This window comes from Mustela erminea, chromosome 16, assembly GCF_009829155.1.
Source record: "Mustela erminea isolate mMusErm1 chromosome 16, mMusErm1.Pri, whole genome shotgun sequence".
Classification (NCBI taxonomy): Eukaryota; Metazoa; Chordata; class Mammalia; order Carnivora; family Mustelidae; genus Mustela; species Mustela erminea.
Genome location: NC_045629.1, coordinates 8,423,143 through 8,443,446, shown reverse-complemented (window position 1 = coordinate 8,443,446; position 20,304 = coordinate 8,423,143). Strand labels below are relative to the sequence as shown.

At 38.4% G+C, this 20,304-nt stretch overlaps 1 protein-coding gene across 1 annotated transcript in view; it reads right to left on the bottom strand.

The window, feature by feature from the left end:
- Positions 1-20,304, bottom strand: part of RP1 (RP1 axonemal microtubule associated) — a 357,923-nt gene that overhangs the window by 21,712 nt on the left and 315,907 nt on the right. Inside the window, exon 23 of the mRNA XM_032316308.1 lies at positions 12,343-12,562. Within this exon, the coding sequence (XP_032172199.1) occupies positions 12,343-12,562 (220 nt within the window). The remainder of the gene's footprint in view (positions 1-12,342; positions 12,563-20,304) is intronic.

Here is a 20,304-nt window from a genome sequence, read left to right as displayed (position 1 = left end):
GTATATTAAAAATGTCACATGACTGGAAAGTGGACTGAAATAAATTCCTCAAATGTGATTTTTCAAGTTTAGGAGAGGATAAACAAAGCCATGGTCGGACATGTGTTTCCTTTGGTCGATGAGCAGGAGGTGATACCTAAAGAGGAAGTAGAATGAGATGCCTCAGGGCTAGCCATACCAAGGGACCTCTTCCCATCTGAGGGCGACATCCAGGAACTGAGGGTGACACGGAGTAAGGATGTGAGCAGAATGGGAATTCTACATTGACCAATTTTTTACCAAAAGAAACTAAGCGTTATATTGGAAGTGACTGAGCTTACTTTGAGTTACAACAATTAAGATTTCCATCACCCATGGAAATAGGGGCTTGGATTATTTTTACATCAGGTTTGTAGAAATAGGATTTACATGTGGCAAAATTCACTCGTTTAAGGTTTGATGAGTTTTGGGAACCGTGTAAACTTTGTTTACAAGTCCTATTACTACCACTACCATCAAGACAGAGAATATTTTTATCACCCCAAGAAGTTTCTCTAGGAAGGGTATGATTCTAATTAGCTATGAAGGGTGAAAAATGTTATATTTTTGCAGCCCTCAGAGTCATTGATTGTGAAGACTCAAATCCATGATGCGATGATAAAAACAATGCAGAAGGAATAACCTGGAGGGTATCCTGAAAGATCGTCTCATACCTATACCTGTCTGATTTTTGAATGAACATGTAAAGAAATTGAATCCAATTAACTATTTATAAAATATATTATATTTAGTACAGTCCTGTAACTTTAATTATATTTGAATTACATTTGAAAGATCACCTTCTTAATATTTTATCGTGCCTAGAAGTTTTTCATTCCCTTGGTAGCCCATTTCTTGATTACCCAAGGTATAATATACTCAAGGTATATGGTGATGAGGACGCCTTTTCACAAAGCTACTGGAATGGAATATTTTAAATATTTAGACACCAGAGGTTATTTTCAGAACTAAATGGAGTCCATAGGGTCATGGAGGGCCAGTATATGGTTCAGAAGGAAAGGACCACCACTAACTCCATCTAAGATGTCATATTGAACTGAGAAGTACTGATGACCTGCAAAGTCAGCCCTGGGAGTAAATATGGAAAGTAGCAGGCTGCTGCCTTATACCACAGTATGCCATTCATTAGTATTAGAATGTCATAATAAAACAGTAGAACCAGGAAATTTTCCTCCTACATTAAAACAGCTACTGCCAGAGAAATAGCCTAAAGGAAAGCAATCTTCTCAATTTCGGATGATTTTGAATAAATAGTTAAAGAATATTTGGTGATTCTGTTATGAAAGTCACCTGAGATCATCGATGGTCTATGGAGCAGTTGGCTGCTTTCACAGATTTGTCTGTAGTCCAAGACATGGTCTGCCCTTGAGCCAAATGCACCAAACGCACCCCCCCAGCCCCCGAGTGCACATACCTGCATAATGGGCATCTTGGTCTCCCCTCCTAAATCTCACATGCTGGAAGTGCAGGGCTCACAACTTTTTCAGTTCTGAACCCCCAGCTCCTAATACATGTAAATGTTTACCGAAGAATGCGGAATAAATGAATGCTTACTAAACCACCATCTATCAAAAAACGCTGTGCAATGCCCTCTCTTGGTTGCCCCCAAAACCACTCAAGTATGAGTCATCTAGAATGAGCTGTGGCAACTCTGTACCCAGAACTGGGCCCTAAACCAAGGATACCTTCCCAGGCCCTTTGCTCCCAACTTTGTTCTCATTCCCCAGTTTCTTTCAGGGTCCACTTGTTTCTGGACCTTTGGCTTTTTCTCCTAGATCTGTATGTGTAGGAGTGAACGAATGAATTTGGCTTCCCAGACTCTGACTCTGGAGTGAGTGTCCAGAGAGGACCAACAGACCCAGGAAGTGACTGCAGAAGGGGAGGGGGGCAGGGAACTGGCATTGTCAAGCCCTCCCAACCAGACTGGGGCTAGATTCTCCTCCAAAGTGAGCTCATTTGAAATGCTGCCTCATCTTCCTTGTGCAGTATGGCCCAGTGGTGTTATTGTCTTTTGATCCAAACCAACCAGAGATTCTCAAATGTGCTGCCCCTCAAAATTCCTCATCTATTAAATAAAAAATAGAGTCATATAAAAATATCATTCTTCCAGCTATATCCCCAAAGTTGCAGGCTTCCATTCTCCTTCCCTGGGTATATTGTCAGATTTTCACTGGGTGGTAACTTTTGGAAATTATCTGAGAGAAACATGCTTCTATGCTCATGTGTGTCGATGGACACACACACACACACACTCACACACACACACACCATGTTATTGCTTTGAGTGTAAATACATGAATACTTCAGTGAAACTCGAGGGACCTTAAATCTTAAGTAGGTCCTCACTGGAAGACTGCAGACCCAAGCCCTTCAAATATTTAGCTCTCCAGTTTAGAGACAGCGGCATCAAATGGTGTCTGGAGCAGCCGGTCCGCAGCTCTCTCCGACCAGCACATGGTCCTGGCGCCTGATCTCTCAGTGCCCTTTTCTCCATCCCGGGAGACAAACTCTTAAAACATCTCAGATCTCCCAAACTTGGGTGTCACTGACAAATAATCACAAAGTCTAAGGAAAAAAGTTTAGAAGGCGATGAATTTTACATTTGTGTCCCCATCTCTGTCAACGTGTACACAGTATTTTTAGGGAATGTAAATTTTGTGGGTTTTTCTTTTTTTTTTTTTCTGAAGACTTTCCTAATCAGAAAATGAATGTAATTATCTACGTTTAGGGGGACTTCCTGGTGCCCTGTTGTTGGTCATTATGCTCAGATATTCCTAGGGAACACTGAAGGATTTTGCCCTGCCAGGGCTGTCTACACTCCTCCCCATGGGCGGCAGCTCCTCTCTGCACGAGGCTCCTGCAGTGCTGGTGAGCATGGAGGGCTGCCTGTACCACCTCCCGAGTAGGAGCATCAGCTCTAGTACTGATAGAGTTCTCCAGGCAGTGCAGCTGAAATTCCCCAAGACAAACAAACCCTTTGGCTGAAGCTTTAATTTGATTTAATTAATGGACTGTTTAGTGCTTTCTCTCAGGTCACCGAGAATTAAGCTTTCTCAGCACTTATCATGGTGTGCTCATGTTGATACAAACGGCCCAAAGAAATCTGATCTCAGAAACAGATGGTAAATGAGATTCAGTGTTAAACACGTGCAGACACTTCAGTCTGCACTGAAGGTGTGTGGCCCAAGATCACGGACATTGGAGGTTTAGGACTCAATATTTATGTGTCTCTTGGTTGAAAACCTTGATCTTATTGCTGAAAAAGAAATACTTTCGAGCTGTAGAGAGAAGTGCCAGGGTGGGAAGGGACTGGAATTTCTTCACATTTTAGAGAAGGTCTCCAGGGTGGGGCGCCGGGCGGCGCAGTCACTTAAGCCTCTGACTTCGGCTCAGGTCATGATCTCAGCATCCTGGGATCGAGCCCTGTTGAGCTCCCTGCTCTGTGGGGATCCTGCTTGTCCTCCCCCTCCCTCTCCCACCACACTAGTGCTCTCTCTCTCTCTCTCTCTCTCTCTCAAATAAATAAATGAAAGAAGGAAGGGAGGAAGGAGGAAGGAAGGAAGGAAATCAGTCAGTCAGCCTCACGGAGAAGGTCCCTCGGACCAGAAACCTGAACAAAGGTGAAGGAGTTGGCCATGCAGAGGCCTGGGGAAGGCACAGGCCAGCAGATATGGTAGAAGGGCAGAGTCCTAAGTGCTGAGAGAACAGCTTGCCTGGCACCATCAGCAATGGAGTTTTTCGTAAGCAAAGGAGTGACACAATCTGACTAATACTTTCAGAAGGCCGTTCTGGCTGTGGGATTGAGAATAATAGCCTTTCCTAATCCTAAATCATTCCTTGTGTTTGCCCTCCCCTCATGATAGCAGCTACATGGTATGAAGGAAGCAGGAGGGAAAAACAAGTTGAAGGGAGAAAACAAAGAAATTAGTGTGTGTTAAGTGCCTGCTTTCTGACAAATACCATATTCAGGGGCGCCTGAGTGGCTCAGTTGGTTAAGCATCTGCCTTCAGCTCAGGTCATGATCCCGGGGACCTGCTCAGCGGAGAGCCTGCTTCTTCCTCTCCCTCTGTCTGCTGGCTTGTGCTCTCTCTCTCTCTGTCAGATAAATAAATATTTTTTTAAAAAAATACCATATCCATACCTTCCTAGAGAAAACCCAGTGGGTGACCCCATTTCTGCTTTGCCTTGGAATGGTCCCAATTGACGTTCATTGTTCTCGTCACTAACAGAGCCTTTCCTCTCTCTCAGAAATGTCCTGGTTTGCATGGTTTATGTGGTGATCACTGACAATAGGTATTATATGTTCCATTTTACAGACAAACTGACTGACTGAGAAAACTTGTGTAACTTGCTCCAGTTCACAAACCCCGTGATTGAGACTGAGGTTTGGAAGCGACTCCCCTTCTCGGCATGTCAGACGTCTCATCAATAAAAGGGTCTGTCTGTCTCTGAAGCCCACATTTTCCCCTCGAGCATGGGTAGTGTGGTAAAAGCTAAAGCATTACAGAAAGCTGGCTTGTTTTTCTCAAACTTAGTCCAGCTGTTATCATCCAACGTTTGTTGTAGGTTGTCTGTAAGTGTTCAGAAAGACACTTATTTTCTCACTACTTAAAATCTGATAAATATAAATATTTTAAAGCCAATGCATTTCTATTATGATGGTACTTTCTTAGATTCTCTGAGAGTTATTTCTTTTGGAAGTGAACCATCCTTCCTTCAGGCTTACCAAAACCTAGCATCAAACGATTCTTTGGCCATGGTTGTGGCCTCAAACCTCCCCTCCCATTATCATGGGTCTCCCCTGAAGAAAGCCCGAAGCAGAACCTGTGAAAAGGTCACTGTCAGCTGAGTCAGCCTTCTTGTCACTCCGCCCCCCCCCGCCCCCCGCCCCCGGCCCCCAGCACGCCCACCAGGCCATTAACTAAAGATGGTTAAGGACAACCAAGCAATGGTGATCAACAGCTCTTGGTGCCTTTCTCCACAAACAGGGCAGATGGTGAGCAAATTGGAGGAAAAGTGTGGAAACTGTGCATGTGAACAGGCTCAGCTTGGTAGTGCTGGTCTCCAAGAGGAGACTGCTCTGATCTCACCAGCAATCCAGCTCAGCCCCCAAAGCGTGATGATTTATAGACGAATAGCTTCAAGAAAAAAAAAAAAAAAACCTTTTCTTTTGAAAACATTCCAGTAATCTTTTGAAAACAAGAGGCAAAGTCACAAAATTAATTGGCTCAGAGTATAAGTGCCAACTGCAAGGAAAAGCACTCTTTTTGTGCTACTAAATTAAAAAAATATATAACCCTCAAGTGTCCCTAGGACTCTATCCAGCCTGGCAAAACTAAGTATTAATAGCTTCATTTTATAAAAGAAGTTCCTCTATAATCATTCTTTGTGCTCTTCCCTGGACCAACTTCAGAATATTTTGACAGATGAACCGACAATCCCAAAATATTGAAGGTCAACCCCTCCTCGGTCCTCCTTTCAAACCCAAACCAGAGAAGCATCAATTCAGTGGTTTGATTCTGCTGTGGCTTTCCTTGATGTCACAAGAATAGTAAATGAACCTCTTGGCACCAAGAATGACTTTCCAAAAGCAATACTCAGCATGCCTGGACTGCTTCTTGCTCTCCAGCAGGTTTTGATCCCTAGCTAAACCTGAACATTGAGGTGTCACTATCTTTTCATTTTCTTATTTGGATGATTTTCCTCTAAATGAGCAAATAATCAAACTGGGAAAGGGGCAGCTAGATAAATTTGTCAGAACTGGAAAAAAATGGCTGGATCAGATTTGCTCTAGGTATCATGTATTACATTATATTATTTTGGAGGAGAAAATGTTTTAGAAAAGGCTCATGTGTTTCAGCTAAGAAATTAGCCCTTTAAACGGGAAATGCTAATGGATCAAGTTTCATTAGCTAGTTTGGGAAAAGGATGAACAGACTGATGCAGGGAAGACATGCTGAGTCTTTACTGCTGCTAAAGTTAAATGAACCCAAAATCAATAGTTCATTTAAAGCACAATGGAGTTTCTTTTGTTTCTTGGATTAAAAAAAAAATACAACTCCTTTCCACTTTTTTTTTTATATGTAACAAAATGTGCATATGTCAAAGAAGCAATTGGAAGAAATACGCATTAGTTGTCAGAGTTTAAATAAAGTTCATTTTTTAAAAATGCAGTTTTTAAAAACACTATAACTTAAGAAATAACTAATATAGCACCCCAATATGACTTCTTCTGATTTTTATTGGTACCATTGATTTCAAAATCCTTCTATACATCATTTTGGGTGGGGGGAGAGGCCAGATGAGGGGCAGAGGGAGAGAGAGAAATAGAATTTTGGGTTTTGGTTTTTTGCCCCTTTACTCTTCTTTTTTAAATTAACATATAATGTATTATTTGTTGCAGGGGTACAGGTCTGTGAATCATCAGCCTTATACAATTCACAGCACTCACCATAGCACATACCCTCCCCAATGTCCATCACCCAGCCACCCCATCCCTCCCACCCCCTCCACTTCAGCAAACAAGTTTATTTCCTTGAGGCCAAGAATCCGTTAAGTTTTATCACCCTCTCTGGTTTCATCTTGTCATTTTTTTCCTCCCTTCCCCATGACCCTCTGTCTTGTTTCTCAAATTCCTCAAATCAGTGAGATCATATGATAATTGTCCCTCTCTGATTGATTTATTTTGCGTAGCATAATACCCTCTAGTTCCATTCATGTCATTGCAAATGGCAAGATTTGGTTTTTGATGGCTGCATAATATTCCTCTCTCTCTCTCTCTCTCTCTGTGTGTGTGTTTATACTATATCTTTTTTATCCATTCATTTATTGACGGACATCTAGGTTCTTTTCATAGTTTGACTATTATGGACACTGCTGTTATAAACATTGGGGTGCACATGCCCCTTTGGATCACTACGTTTGTATCTTTTGGGTAAATACCCAGTAAAGCAATTGCTGGGTCATAAGGTAGCTCTATTTTCAACTTTTCAAGGAGCCTCCATGCTATTTTCCAGAATGACTGTACCAGCTTGCATTCCCACCAGCAGTGTAGGAGGGTTCCCCTTTCTGAGAGAGAGAATCTTAAGCGGGCTTCACACCCAGCTTGGAGACTGACAGGGGGCTCAATCTTACACCCCTGAGATCATGACCTGAGCCAAAAATCAAGAGTGGGATGCTTAATGGACTGAGCCACCTGGGTGTTTAGATAGATGATAGATAGATAGATAGATAGATAGATAGATAGATGATAGATAGATGATGGATATGGCATTTTTGAAAAACAGAATGGATTCTTGAGAGATGTTAGCAACACGGTGAATAGTAGGATTCTAAATATTTTCCCCAAATTCTAGATATCAGCTCTGATTTTTCCTCATATATCATCTGTATTTCTAACATTCTTACATCAGTTTAAAATGATTCGTGCAACAGAACATGCTGAGTCTTTTAAAAATTTTTCTTACTCAATTTATTAAAGTAAGAAAAATAAAGTTCCCCATTTCTCCTATCCCCTATCCCCACCTCTTTCAACCACCAATATGTTCTCTGTATCTATGAGCTTGGGAGTTTTCTTGTTTTTTGTTTTTAGATTCCACATATATAAAGAGATCATACAGTATTTGCCTTTCTCTGTCTGCCTTATGTCACCTGCCAAAATGCCCTTGAGGTCCATCCATGTTGTCACAAATGGTAAGATTTCATTCTTTTCTATGACTGAATAATAGTTCATTTTATATATATATAATATATATGTAATATTATACATAGTATACCAAGTAATTATATAATTATATGAATGTGATCATACTATATATACCAATATATATATACTAGCACATGTAATTATATACCATATACAGTATAATATCTATATAATTTTGATATATATAATTATTTGATATAATTATTGGTATATATTTGGTATATATATTATAATCATGCCAAACTTTCTTTATCCATTCATCCATGGATGGTCACTTAGGTTGTTTCCCTATCTTGGCTATTGTAAATAATGCTGTAATAAATGTGGGGGTCTTCATATATTTTCAAATTTAGTGCTTTCATTTTCTCTGGATGAATACCCAGAAGTAAAATAGCAGGACATATGGTAGTTCTATTTTAAATTTTTTGAGGAACTTCCATAGTGTTTTCCACAGTACTTACACCAATCCAACACTGAGAATATACAAGGGCTCTCTTTTCTCCATATCCTCACCAACACTTGTTATGTCTTGTTTTTTTGATATTATCTATTCTAACAGATATGAGGTGACATTTTATTGGTTTTGATTTGCATTTCTCTGATAATTATGGTTGGAGAATTTTTTCATATACTGGTTGGCCATCTGAATGGCCACATTCAGTTGACACACAATGTACATCAGTTTCAGGTACCATGGGTAATGATTTGACAAGTTTATGTTATGTTCATCACAAGTATAGCTACCATCAGTGCCATACATCACTTCTTTGGAAAAGTTTGTTATCTAGATCTGCCCATTTTTTAATTGGATTTTTTCACCTATTAAGTAATATGAGTTCTTTATATATTTTAGATTATTAGCCTTTTGTCAAATATATGATTTGCAATTATTTTCTCCCATTCAGCAAGTTGCATTTTGTTGCATTTTCATTTTGTTGCTTGTTTTCTTTTTTGTGCAGAAGCTTTTTAATTTGATGTAATCCTGCTTTTTAATTTGATGTAATCCCGCTTTTCTATCCTTGTTTTGTTGTTTTTGCTTTCAATGTCAGATTTTTAAAAATAATGAAAATCTACGTTAAGGAGCTTACCTCCTGTTTTCTTCTAGGAGTTTTATGGCTCCAGGTTTGTTTGTTTGTTTGTTTGTTTTTAAGGCATTATGTCTTTACTTGTCAGAGAGACAGAGATAACAACTAGGGGAAGCAGCAGACAAAGAGAGAAGCAGGCTCCCAATGCAGGGCTCCATCTCAGGACCCTGAGATCATGACCTGAGCCGAAGGCAGATGCTTAACCAACTGAGTAACCCATATGTCCCTATGGTTTTAAGTCTTATGTTCAAGTCTTAAATCTGTTTTGAGTTAATTTTTGTGTATGGTGTTAGATAGTAGTCCCATGTTGTTCTTTTACATGTAGCTGTCCAGTTTTCCCAGCACCATTTATTAAAGAGATTTTCCTTTCCCTACTGTATATTCTTGGCTCCTCTCTCATAAATTAATTGACCACATATATGTGGGTTTATTTCTGGGTTCTCTATTTTACTCTCTTGAGGGGTCTGTTTTTATGCCAATACCAGACTGTTCTGATTGCTTTGTAATATAGTTTGAAATCAGAAAGTGCAATACCTCCAGCTTTGTTTTTCTTTCTCAAGATTGCTTTGGAACTGAAATAGCTTTCCATTTATTTGTGTCTTCTTCATTTTCTTTCATTAATGTCTAATAACTTTCAACATACAGGTCTTTTGCCTCCTTGGTTAAATTTATTCCTATGTATTTTATTCTTTTCAATGCAATTGTAAATGGGATTGCTTTCTTAATTTCTTTCTGAGAGTTTGTGATTAGTGTAAAAAGATGCCACAGATTTTTGTGTATTGACTTTGTATCTTGCAGCTTTACCTAAGTCATTTATTAGTTCTAATAGTTTTTTGATGGAGTCTCTAGGGCTTCCTGTATATAATATGTCAGCTGCAAGCAGTGACAATTTTGCTTCTTTCTTTCCAAATTGGATGCCTTTTATTTCTTTTTCTTGCCTAATTGCTCTTGCTAGAGCTTCCAATATTATGTTGAATAAAAGTGGTGAGACTGGGCATCCTTTTCCAGATTTTTTAACTGTTCAACATTGAGCATGATGTTAGCGGTGGGTTTGTCATATATGACCTTTATTATGTTGAAGTACATTCCCTCTATACCCACTTTTTTGAGAGTTTTACCATAAATGGATGTTGAATTTGTCAAATGCTTTTCCTGCATCTATTGAGATGATCATATAATTTTTATCCTTCATTTTTGTTAAAGTGGCATAGCATATTAACAGATTTGTAGGTGTTGAACTATTTTTGCACCCTTGAAATAAATCCCCCCTTGATCATGCTGTATGATTCTTCTAATGTATTGTTGAATTCAGTCCCTTATATGTTGTTGAGGATTTCTGTATCTATGTTCATCAGAGGGATTGACCTGTAATTCTCAATTTCTTAGGACCCTTTTATCTTCCATTTCCGTCTCTCTGATATTCCTGAACACTGTTACCATTTTCATATAACTGCAGGGCAACTAAAACTGTTAGGATCTAGGGATTTATGTACTAAGTGAGATTTTCTATGAGGAAATACTTTCATAAACTGTGAAAATATATAAATATACAAAGAATTAGTGTTAAATCTTTCTCCTTTCATTAAGCTGTTATTATCCTAAATGTTTTTTCTGTATCTGAATTAATCTACAAGTATTTCTGTGACACACAGCTCATGTGTCCTGTGCCATGCATCAATCTAATAGGGACTGAAAATATGTACAATGGGCCCCATGCTGGGAGAGAGGCTAATCAATGTGAATTTGGAATAGAAAAGCCAGGCTCTCCACGTAGGTTTACAGAAAACAGGCTGAAGTGGAGGAGCTGCGGTGGTGAATTCTGTTGGGCATGTGGTGTGCTCAAAGCACAGCTCAGTGAGCTGTGGAGTGAAGATGTGTGAGGGAAGCTGAAGAGAAGAAACTGATGAGAAAGCAGAAAGGGAACTACCATAAGCTAAAATACAGCTAAAATAAGAACTGAAATGACAAAACTGAATAACTTCTGGGGAATGGAAGCCCTATCTGAATCATGTTTCTATTCTCTGGTTCTCCATTCTCCTGGCAACACTTGGCACCTATTACCTGTTTGTATACATGTGTTTACCTTTACTTGTGTGGAATGGCTAAACAGACCATGGATGGTTTTTAGAAATGGCGGGTGGTGCATCACCTAATGGAACACGGGGGCTCAGGCGAGGAGGACAGGGCTAAAGATGAAGTGTTACAGTTAACAACAGAAGTTAGAAGGAGGCTCAAGAGGGCAGGGAAGAATCAAGCATTTAAGTCCATATGTTCAAGGAAGGAGAACTAAGATAGAAATAGAGCTAGTGATAGAAATAGGAAAAAAAAAATAGAGAAAACAGTGAAGAACTAGGTCAGTATCATGTGATAGTGGTCAGGATTGGAGTGATGTTTAATAACAATGTTGGTAATACCAAGTATTTATTGAATGATTACTATGTACCAGGAACAAAGTACCATAAGCACATTATTCTAAAGACTAACTGCATTATCTCATGTCCCTAAAATAATCCTGTGACATAAGAACTATTTTTTATCTCCTTTCTTAGATAAAGTATTTTTGGCTAAGAGAGGCTAAGTAGTTTGCCCAGGATGACATAGCTAAATACTTCCCTTACTCCGTGAGTCTGGTTACAGAGCCTCTAGAAATCTCTTCCTCTTAAAATGAGGGATCATCAGTGTCAAATATAGTAGACAGGTGTAGAACACCAAACACACACACACACACACACACACACAGAGTCACACTCATTTAATTTGGAACAAAATGGCCATTAGTATCCATTGAGAAAGAACATTTTCGCTATGGCTGTGGAGGCAAAAATAGGGTAGTTGTCAGAAAGAGGCAGGGAGTGGATGGAGAGACAATTAAAGCAGTGTGTGAGTTCACTTTTATGCAAAAGAAAACAAAACTAGGGAAGGGAATTCAGGCACTTCCGAATTCATGATTACTGACATTTGTTAACATAGGAACACAAGAGGAAAGCCACATTTAAATGGCTAGCAAAACTGTTTACAGAAAGATGAATTGTTGACACACATTCATCCTTGCATATATGTTTTCACCTTTGAAAGGCCATACAAGAGCTAACCCCAAAACCTAATATTCTAAATCAGGAGTAGGCAAGCTATGGCCTGTTGGTCAAATCTGCCCGCACATGTTTTTAAACAAGGCAGGAGCTAAGAATGTTTTTTACACTTCTTAATGGTTAAAAAAAAAAAAAAATTGAAAGTAGAATTCTATTTATTAACAAATGAAATTTATATGAAATTCCAAGTTCGGTGTCCACAAAGCTTTATTGTAATGCAGCCATACTGTCAGTTTACATTTTATCTATAGCAGCTGTCTCACAACCCTGGCAAAGCTGAGCTGTTTGGAGAGATTTTATGGCCCACAAACCGTATTGTATTTAGTGTCTGGCCCTTCCCAGAAAAAGGGTCCTGATCTCCATTCTAAATCATCTCAGTTGTTTTAATTTTTAATACATATACAAAGGAAAGGAAATTATATACCTGGTAAAGGTGCTTTATTAGTTCTTGCCATGGGCACTTCTTTCCATAGATCTCCACCATTTTCATTCTCAGCTATCCAGGAGTCAACAGCTAGACGATACACCTCACATGTATCTATATTTTCAAGCCTAATTTCTTCCAGATACCATGCGGGATCCTTTCCACCATTGTCATGTCCAATGCGTAATTTATAGATTTCACCAATATCTTTAAGATTAATCTGCAACAAGAAGGGAAAAGGAGAAATTAAAGTCCCCAGATTTCTGATTTGATTTTTCAAGTCAAAAATTCATATCCAATTTTGAACTCAGTATCTGTTTTCCAGTACATATGTACTCCTAACTAATTTTCCTTTGAACTGTTTATTGTAACATTATGAAATGATCTTATATATAGCAAAGCATGAATCCAGTGACCGTGGACAAACCAATAGATGAAATCTAACTAGTTTTCAGTAATTTTTTTTTAGCAACTCATTATTATCTTGCAAAATAAATGTTTTATTGTAATGATTGATATATACTACTTATTTGGTAGCTTAGACTTGAAGAAAACAATCTAATTCTAATTGGATATTCCCATTAAAGTGCAATCCTGAGGAAAAGAAACCATATATGCTTCTGGATTTAAACTAGGGCTAACTAAGTAGCCCTGAAATAGAGTGGCACTGGAAAGACTATGACTATGATTAACAAGTAATCCTGCCTTATATCGCTTTGCACCTCACCAAACAACTAATTACTTGGCATGATAAATATTCTCACATATCATTCACTACTCAGAATGAGCAATATTTTTCTTTTGAAAATTCTTACAAAGGCCATATGAAAAAATTGATCGTTTATATACTACATTAGTTTTCTATTACAAACAAGGACGTTTAGAGCCTCCCATTCTGTGGGCCAGAAATCCAGACACCTTGTGGCTCAACTGTGTTCTCTGCTCAGCGCCTCACAAGCTGAACTCGAGGTATGGGCTGGGCTGGGCTCTTCTCTGGAGGCTCTGTGGAGAATTCTGCTTCTAGGCTCATTCAAGCTAGTGGCAGAATCCAGTTCTTTGCAGATTTAGAACTGAGGTTCCTCTTCCTTGACTTGTAGCCCTTTCACCCACAAGCCAACAAAAGGCACACTGAACCCTTCTCTTGCTTGGCATCTCTGGCTTTCCCTCTGCTACCAGCTGGAGAAAGATGTTTGCTTTGGGGGGCTCATAAGATTTAGATGAGGCCCACCTAAATAAATCAGGCTAGTCTCCCTATTTTAAGGTACTCAAATTGCACACTATGTGACACCATAATTAGAAACAATGTTACCTGCCTTCTGGTATTTTGTCTTCCTCCACCTAACTTCTTTTCTCCCCTGTGGTATTACTATAAACATTCACATTGCCACCAGAAGTTACTCCTTCAGAGTTTATGCAGACTTGCCACACTTTTTTTCTACTAATATATTTTTTATTGGTAGTGTAATTTTGGGTTTCTGCACTGGTGATAATTGTTGGGAAGAAATTTTGTCCTCCAGCCAAAATGCCTTTCAGTCAGGATGCAGAGGTCAACACAGTTGAGCTAAATAATTGGGCCCCTCCTATTATTTCTGGAACAAAGTGATTATAAAAATACTATCACGTAGAAATCTTAACATCAATGCTTTGTACAGATAATTAACATCCTACAGAGTTAGAGTTGCAGATAGTAGGACACAGGAATGAAAATAAAGGCCATATCCCAAAACAGTGAAAAGACGAAATTGTGTGGTGGCTAAAACCCTGGTTTTTGAAATGAGCTCTGGAGTTGAAAGTTCCTTTGCCCTTGCTGGTTGTGTAAATGGCAGCAAGTATGCCCACTCCTCCAAGCTTTTGTTTCCCCATCTGGTCAGTATAATGGTATCAAACTTACAAAGTTCTATAGCACTCAATGAGTATGAGCAGCCATCATTTTATCAATCAGAATTATATGCTAAATAGAAAATGCCTAAATCTACCTAAAGTAAAAACAAAATGAATCTGAAGACAGGGTCCAGCATTCATAGAAGGAATTAAACTAGTATTTGATATATGATATATGAAATTGATATATGAAATTGAAATTGATAAGACCTATATCTAACCCTGCTGGTAAAAGCAGGTATTTGTCATCAAAACCTAAATGGTGCCATGGTCCAGAAACAAAATCATTACTCAGACACCAAGCATGCATGGTTTGGACAATTAAAATCAGAACCAAATGATTATACCACAGTCTGGATAGTGCTATAGATTGCTCCCAAATTACTTTTAACATGTTAACCAAACTGATTTGGAGCTCTTTGTTCTGGCTTAATATAGTCAACCTGGGTTACTTCAGCTTTAATAAAGTACAAATGCAATATGTTAAGAAATTATTCTTGCACATAACTGTTTTTAGTATTCTGCATTTAACTTCCACACTTGAACACACACACACATGTGCATGCATGCACACACACACACACAGTTATTCCATAACATAGGATGGCTTTTCATCATACAGATGGACCACATCATGGCTCAGTTATTCTCCAGAAAGGGAATTATGTTTAAAGTAGTCTACAGTCACAGATTAAAATAAAATTATCTTCAACCTAAAGACCAAAGAAGCATATGGATTGAGAGAGAGAGGGTTAGAAAGAGAAAGGCAGAAGAAATATAGTCCATTCTCATTGTTTTAAAGTCACATATTGACGTTTATAATATCAATAAACTTCCACTACATAACCAGAACACAAAGATTAAAAAAATTGTCATTTGAAATGTCTGATTTGGGTACTTGAAATTATTAGCAAAAATAGATTAAGTCTACACTGAATTTAAGTAAAGAAACAAAGCACTTTGTATAGCCACATGTTTTGAATATTCTGTTTATCATATATACTACTCCCAAGAGCAACTTAAATTTGGACTAGGTAAATTAAACCGTTTAAACATTTAACAAATTTTTATGCCATAAAAACACTATTTCTAAGCCAGCGTATGTGAACAGGGGAAAAACAGAGCTCTCACATTCATGTGAACCTCTAATACAATCCATTCAAAATGGGAAATAAACAAAGTAGGAATATAAGAAAAGTATGAGGTGGTTCAGTACAAGCAGAGCAGGTAGCAAGAAAACCAAGAAGAGCAAATGTACTTCTTGAGTCTGAGTTTATTGTTCCTGAAATTTCACAAGTCTGGGTTGCATTCTCTCTGTCTGCATGGAAGCTAGTATCCTTTCAAGTATAAATAAGTACTTCATAAAAGTGGATGCTGCCACCAAGAAACGGACCAGGAGCAACTCCTCAGCTGGAGGTGTCTAGTGTCACACGTAAGCGCACAGGTTTCGTGGCAGAGGGATCCACTGAAAACTCAAACCCTGAGAACCTTGGGCACTGGGATCTTGAAGAAGTGATATGTTCTCTCTAAACTTCAGTTTCCTCATTTAAAAAATGCAGTGATTAAGAATCTCTTTACTGGGAGATTATGAGGACCGGGGACATATTAACTAGCAAAAAATGGTCAAATAAACACATTATTAGGTCCTTAATAAATAGTGCTGATTTTAGTAATTATTATTATTATTACTAAAGGGAGATGGAAGGAAGTAAGTGAAGAATACAGTGGGAAGAAGGAAACTAAAGTCCATTTACTTCCATCGTACAAGTATTCTTAGTGCCTTTCACCCTCCAGCACTGAGTTGGGCAGATGCGAGAAGGAGAAAAGCCAAGGGTGATCAATTTCTCCACCCATCAAGTCCTTAACCAGCAGCATCACCAGGACTCCCAGGCATGGAATTCTTTTTTTTTTTTTTTTTTTTTTTAACATATATTGCATTATTTGTCCCAGGGGTATTATTTGTAAGGGGGTTTATTTTCAAGCTTATACATTTCACAGCACTCACCATAGCACATACCCAATGTCCATAACCCAGCCACCCCATCCCTAACCCTCCACCCCCCAGCAACCCTCAGTTTGTTTTGTGAGATTAAAAGTCTCTTATGGTTTGTCTCCCTTCCCAGTCCCATCCTGTTTCTTTTTTTCCTTCTTACCCCACACAACCCCCTGACCTACCTCTCAAATTCCTCATATCAGGGAGATCATATGATAATTGCCTTTCTCTGATTTACTTATTTCACTCAGCATAGTACTCCCTAGTTCCATCCATGCCATTGCAAATGACAAGATTTCATTTCTTTTGATGGCTGCATAGTATTCCATTGTATATATATACCACTTCTTCTTTATCCATTCATCTGTTGATGGACATCTAGGTTGTTTCCATGGTTTGGCTATTGTGGACATTGCTACTATAAACATTGGGGTGCACATGACCCTTTGGATCACTACATTTGTATCTTTAGGGTAAATACCCAGTAGTGCATTTGCTGGGTTATAGAGTAGTTCTATTTTCAGCATTTTGAGGAACCTCCATGCTGTTTCCCAGAGTGGCTGCACCAGATTGCATTCCTACCAACAGTGTAGGAGGCTTCCCCTTTCTAAGCATGGGACTCTTGACCACAGGGTGGGCCTAACTAGATTAGAGTCCAGTTATCAGAAGCAGAGCGCAAGAGGAAAAACAGGACAACCAGGTCCGAGGCTAGTAGTTTCCTATCCCCAAGTCTCAAGTTTCTTTTTGTATAAAGAGGGCTTTTGTAAGGACCAAATTAGATAATCTCATTAAAACACATTATAATTCATAGACTAACTGTCCATACAGGTCTCAGAAAACTAGGTAGAGAGGTTTAGAGAGTTCTCTAAAGAATAACCAGGACTTATACTGTGCCTTGTGTTCAGACTACCACTTTACTTGGAGCTCCTTTGATTGAAATAGTTGGGAAAATTAGGTAGTAATTTGAGGGGTACTCAAAAAAGAATTTGAGGATTATCACAAGAAAGGACATTTTTATTTGTCAGTGAAAATGGAAATACTCATGCAAAAAGATAGCAGAAAAGATTCTCAAAGCTGAAAAATGAGGTTGAAAAAAATGCATTCCCTTTGCAAACTGCACAATACAATGCATATCCTATCTTTTCAAAGATGAAGGTTTTTGTATGCTAAAAGTTGTATAGCCTATTAGAGAATGTTCAGTTACAGAAACATAAAGGAATAACCTGTATTGTCTGGGAAAACAACATGGCTGGTGGATCTGTGAATAATCATACAAAAATTTTATAGAAAAAATATCCCTCTTCAGGTATTCAGCTTTAGGGTTTGTTTTGTTTTTGTTTTTGTTTTATTTTTTTTTCAGTGTTCTAAGATTCATTGTTTATGCACCACACCCAGTGCTCCATGCAATATGTGCCCTCCTTAATACCCACCACCAGGCTCACCCAACCCATTACTCCCCTTCCCTCCAAAACCCTCAGTTTATTTCTCAGAGTCTGCAGTCTCTCATGGTTTGTCTCCCCCTCCAATTTCCCCCAACTTACTTCTCTGCTCCTTCTTCCAATGTCTTCTGTGTTATTCCTGATGCTCCACAAGTAAGTGAAACCATATGATAATTGACTCTCTCTGCTTGACTTATTTCACTCAGCATAATCTCCTGATACAAAAGTTGGGTATTTGTTTGTTTGAAGAAAAATTTTGTAACCAAAAATTTTTTATTGTATTTTTTTTACTTGAGTATAGTAGATAGAGTGATTCAACAATGTTATGCTGGGTTCACCACAAATATAGTTACCATCAGGTATCTACTTTTATTTTTTTATTTTTTTTTTAAAGATTTTATTTATTTATTTGACAGAGAGAGATTACAAGTAGGCAGAGAGGCAGGCAGAGAGAGAGGAGAAAGCAGGCTCCCTGCTGAGCAGAGAGCCCGATGCGGGACTCGATCCCAGGACCCTGAGATCATGACCTGAGCCGAAGGCAGCGGCTTAACCCACTGAGCCACCCAGGCGCCCGGTATCTACTTTTAGATGTAGATCTTAATCCAGACACTTTTACATGTGTAAATACTGACCAGTTGGATTTTTCTAACTCAGAGATGCTAAATCTCCTCATGCAGACTTCAGTAATTTTTCGATAAATGAGTTATTTTTTAAAACAATCCCATTCTAGAAGCAAATTTCGTGTTCTACAGTCTCTTTTCTCTGTTTATGAACAATTTCATAGTTTTGAAAAAAGCCTACTGGAACACAAATTAGCTTTGTGATCTCTGAAATCCCATCTGGGGGCATTTCATTTCCATTCAACCTCTTAATCTATACAGGATATCTCATTTTACATATTTATCACCTTTCAAAAGAATATTATGGACAGTAATGTAGAGGTATAGACTGGAAACTTGAGCTCTAATATGTTAGAAACACTGAAAATTATCAGGGTACATTTTTAAGAGAATAATCAACATCACTAAGAGCAAGCAAATATCCAAAACCATAGCACAATTTGCTATATTGTATATGACAATGAAAATAAGATGCTTTCCCCTCCACATATCTTAAGCAAAAATTCTTGATGTTAATCTGTCCCAGTGCACCCCCCTCCCAAAGAGATAGGAAGCCCTGATGCTCCCATAATTTTTTAGAGGTTATCACTGGTGAGTACATTTCCTGAAGCACCACCCCTCCCTGTCCACCCCCCCGCCCCCACACCTCTGCAGGCTTTTCTATATACCAGCAACATCCTTCCTCTTGAAAGAGCTGGAAAGAGCACTTTCCTGGCTTAAGTAGTAAATGTAGACTTTTTTCAAAAGGGGAGACCTTTATGTCCTAGAATATTTAGGTTTCCTTCTGAAGCTAGACAGGAGTGCCTGAATTGAAGAATGCCTTATTTTCTATTCTCGCTGCCAGTCAGTCACAAGCCAAGTTCAAAAGCCCTGGTATAACCAATTTTAAAACGTTTAAAGAACCTCATTATCTCAGATGTGACTAGGTTTTCCCAGTCCTGAGTCCCTGACACTGACCTCATCTGTCAGAGTAAACAGCTTCTCACACAATTGTCTACCCAGAGTCTCTAAAGACTTAGAAGCTACTAGCTTTAAACTAAGTGTGGGTACTTTACCGACTCTAGCCTCAATGTATTGAGAAAACATCAGGATTTGGTATTTTTTGGTTGTTGACTTTATCTTCCTTAACGTACTCTTAACTCTTTGAAGACCTAAGCTCTGTCTTCCTTTCTCTATCCTTAATACATACAAACATTTGGCATGTAAAAATGAAAACAAGAGTTGTTGAATAAATATTTTAATTTTGATAGTTTTAAATTTTCATATGTTTCCTTCATTCTCTTTGCTTCCTATCAAAATTTTGCTGAATGAAAAAGTGACAATAATTTGCAAAATTATGATAATTTGCTATGGCATACTTCTGGTAAATACCTGAGCCCCAGTAACTAGAAAAAAAGTGTTAGTCATACTGTGAAGTTGCTGCTTTTTAAACAATTTAGTGGTATTATGCAATCCAATTAATACAGCCTTAATTAATGAAAAAATGGCTTTTACCTTATTATGCAATCTGGTTTTTCTTTTTCTTTTTCTTTTTCTTTAATTTTTTTTAAGTAGTTTCCACTACCAGCCTGGAGCCCAGTGTGGAGCCTAAGCCCAGGACACTGAGGATGAAGACCAAGATGAGATCAAGGGTCAGACACACAATCAGCTGAGCTACCTAGGCACTCCATGCCATTCGTTATTTTTGACAGTGAATGAATTCTGTTGGGAAACAAATGCCAACAGCTATATTATAAGGGTTGTATGATTGATCTTTAAAGTCATTGTCCTATATCATGGATCTTTGACTTATTTCAATAGCAGAGGTACTTTTCCTGAATTTCCTCATAAATTTTGATACATTTTGGACAAATATAAACAGATTGTAACCAATTCTGTATTTAGGTTCCAGTTTCATCAATGGTAGAGTAGTTTACATTGACTACGACTCAGCCATAAAAAAGAATGAACTACTGATACAGACAATAGCTTCGGTGGATCCCAAGGGCATTGTGCTTGGAATGGAAAACAAAAATGGAAAACAAAAACC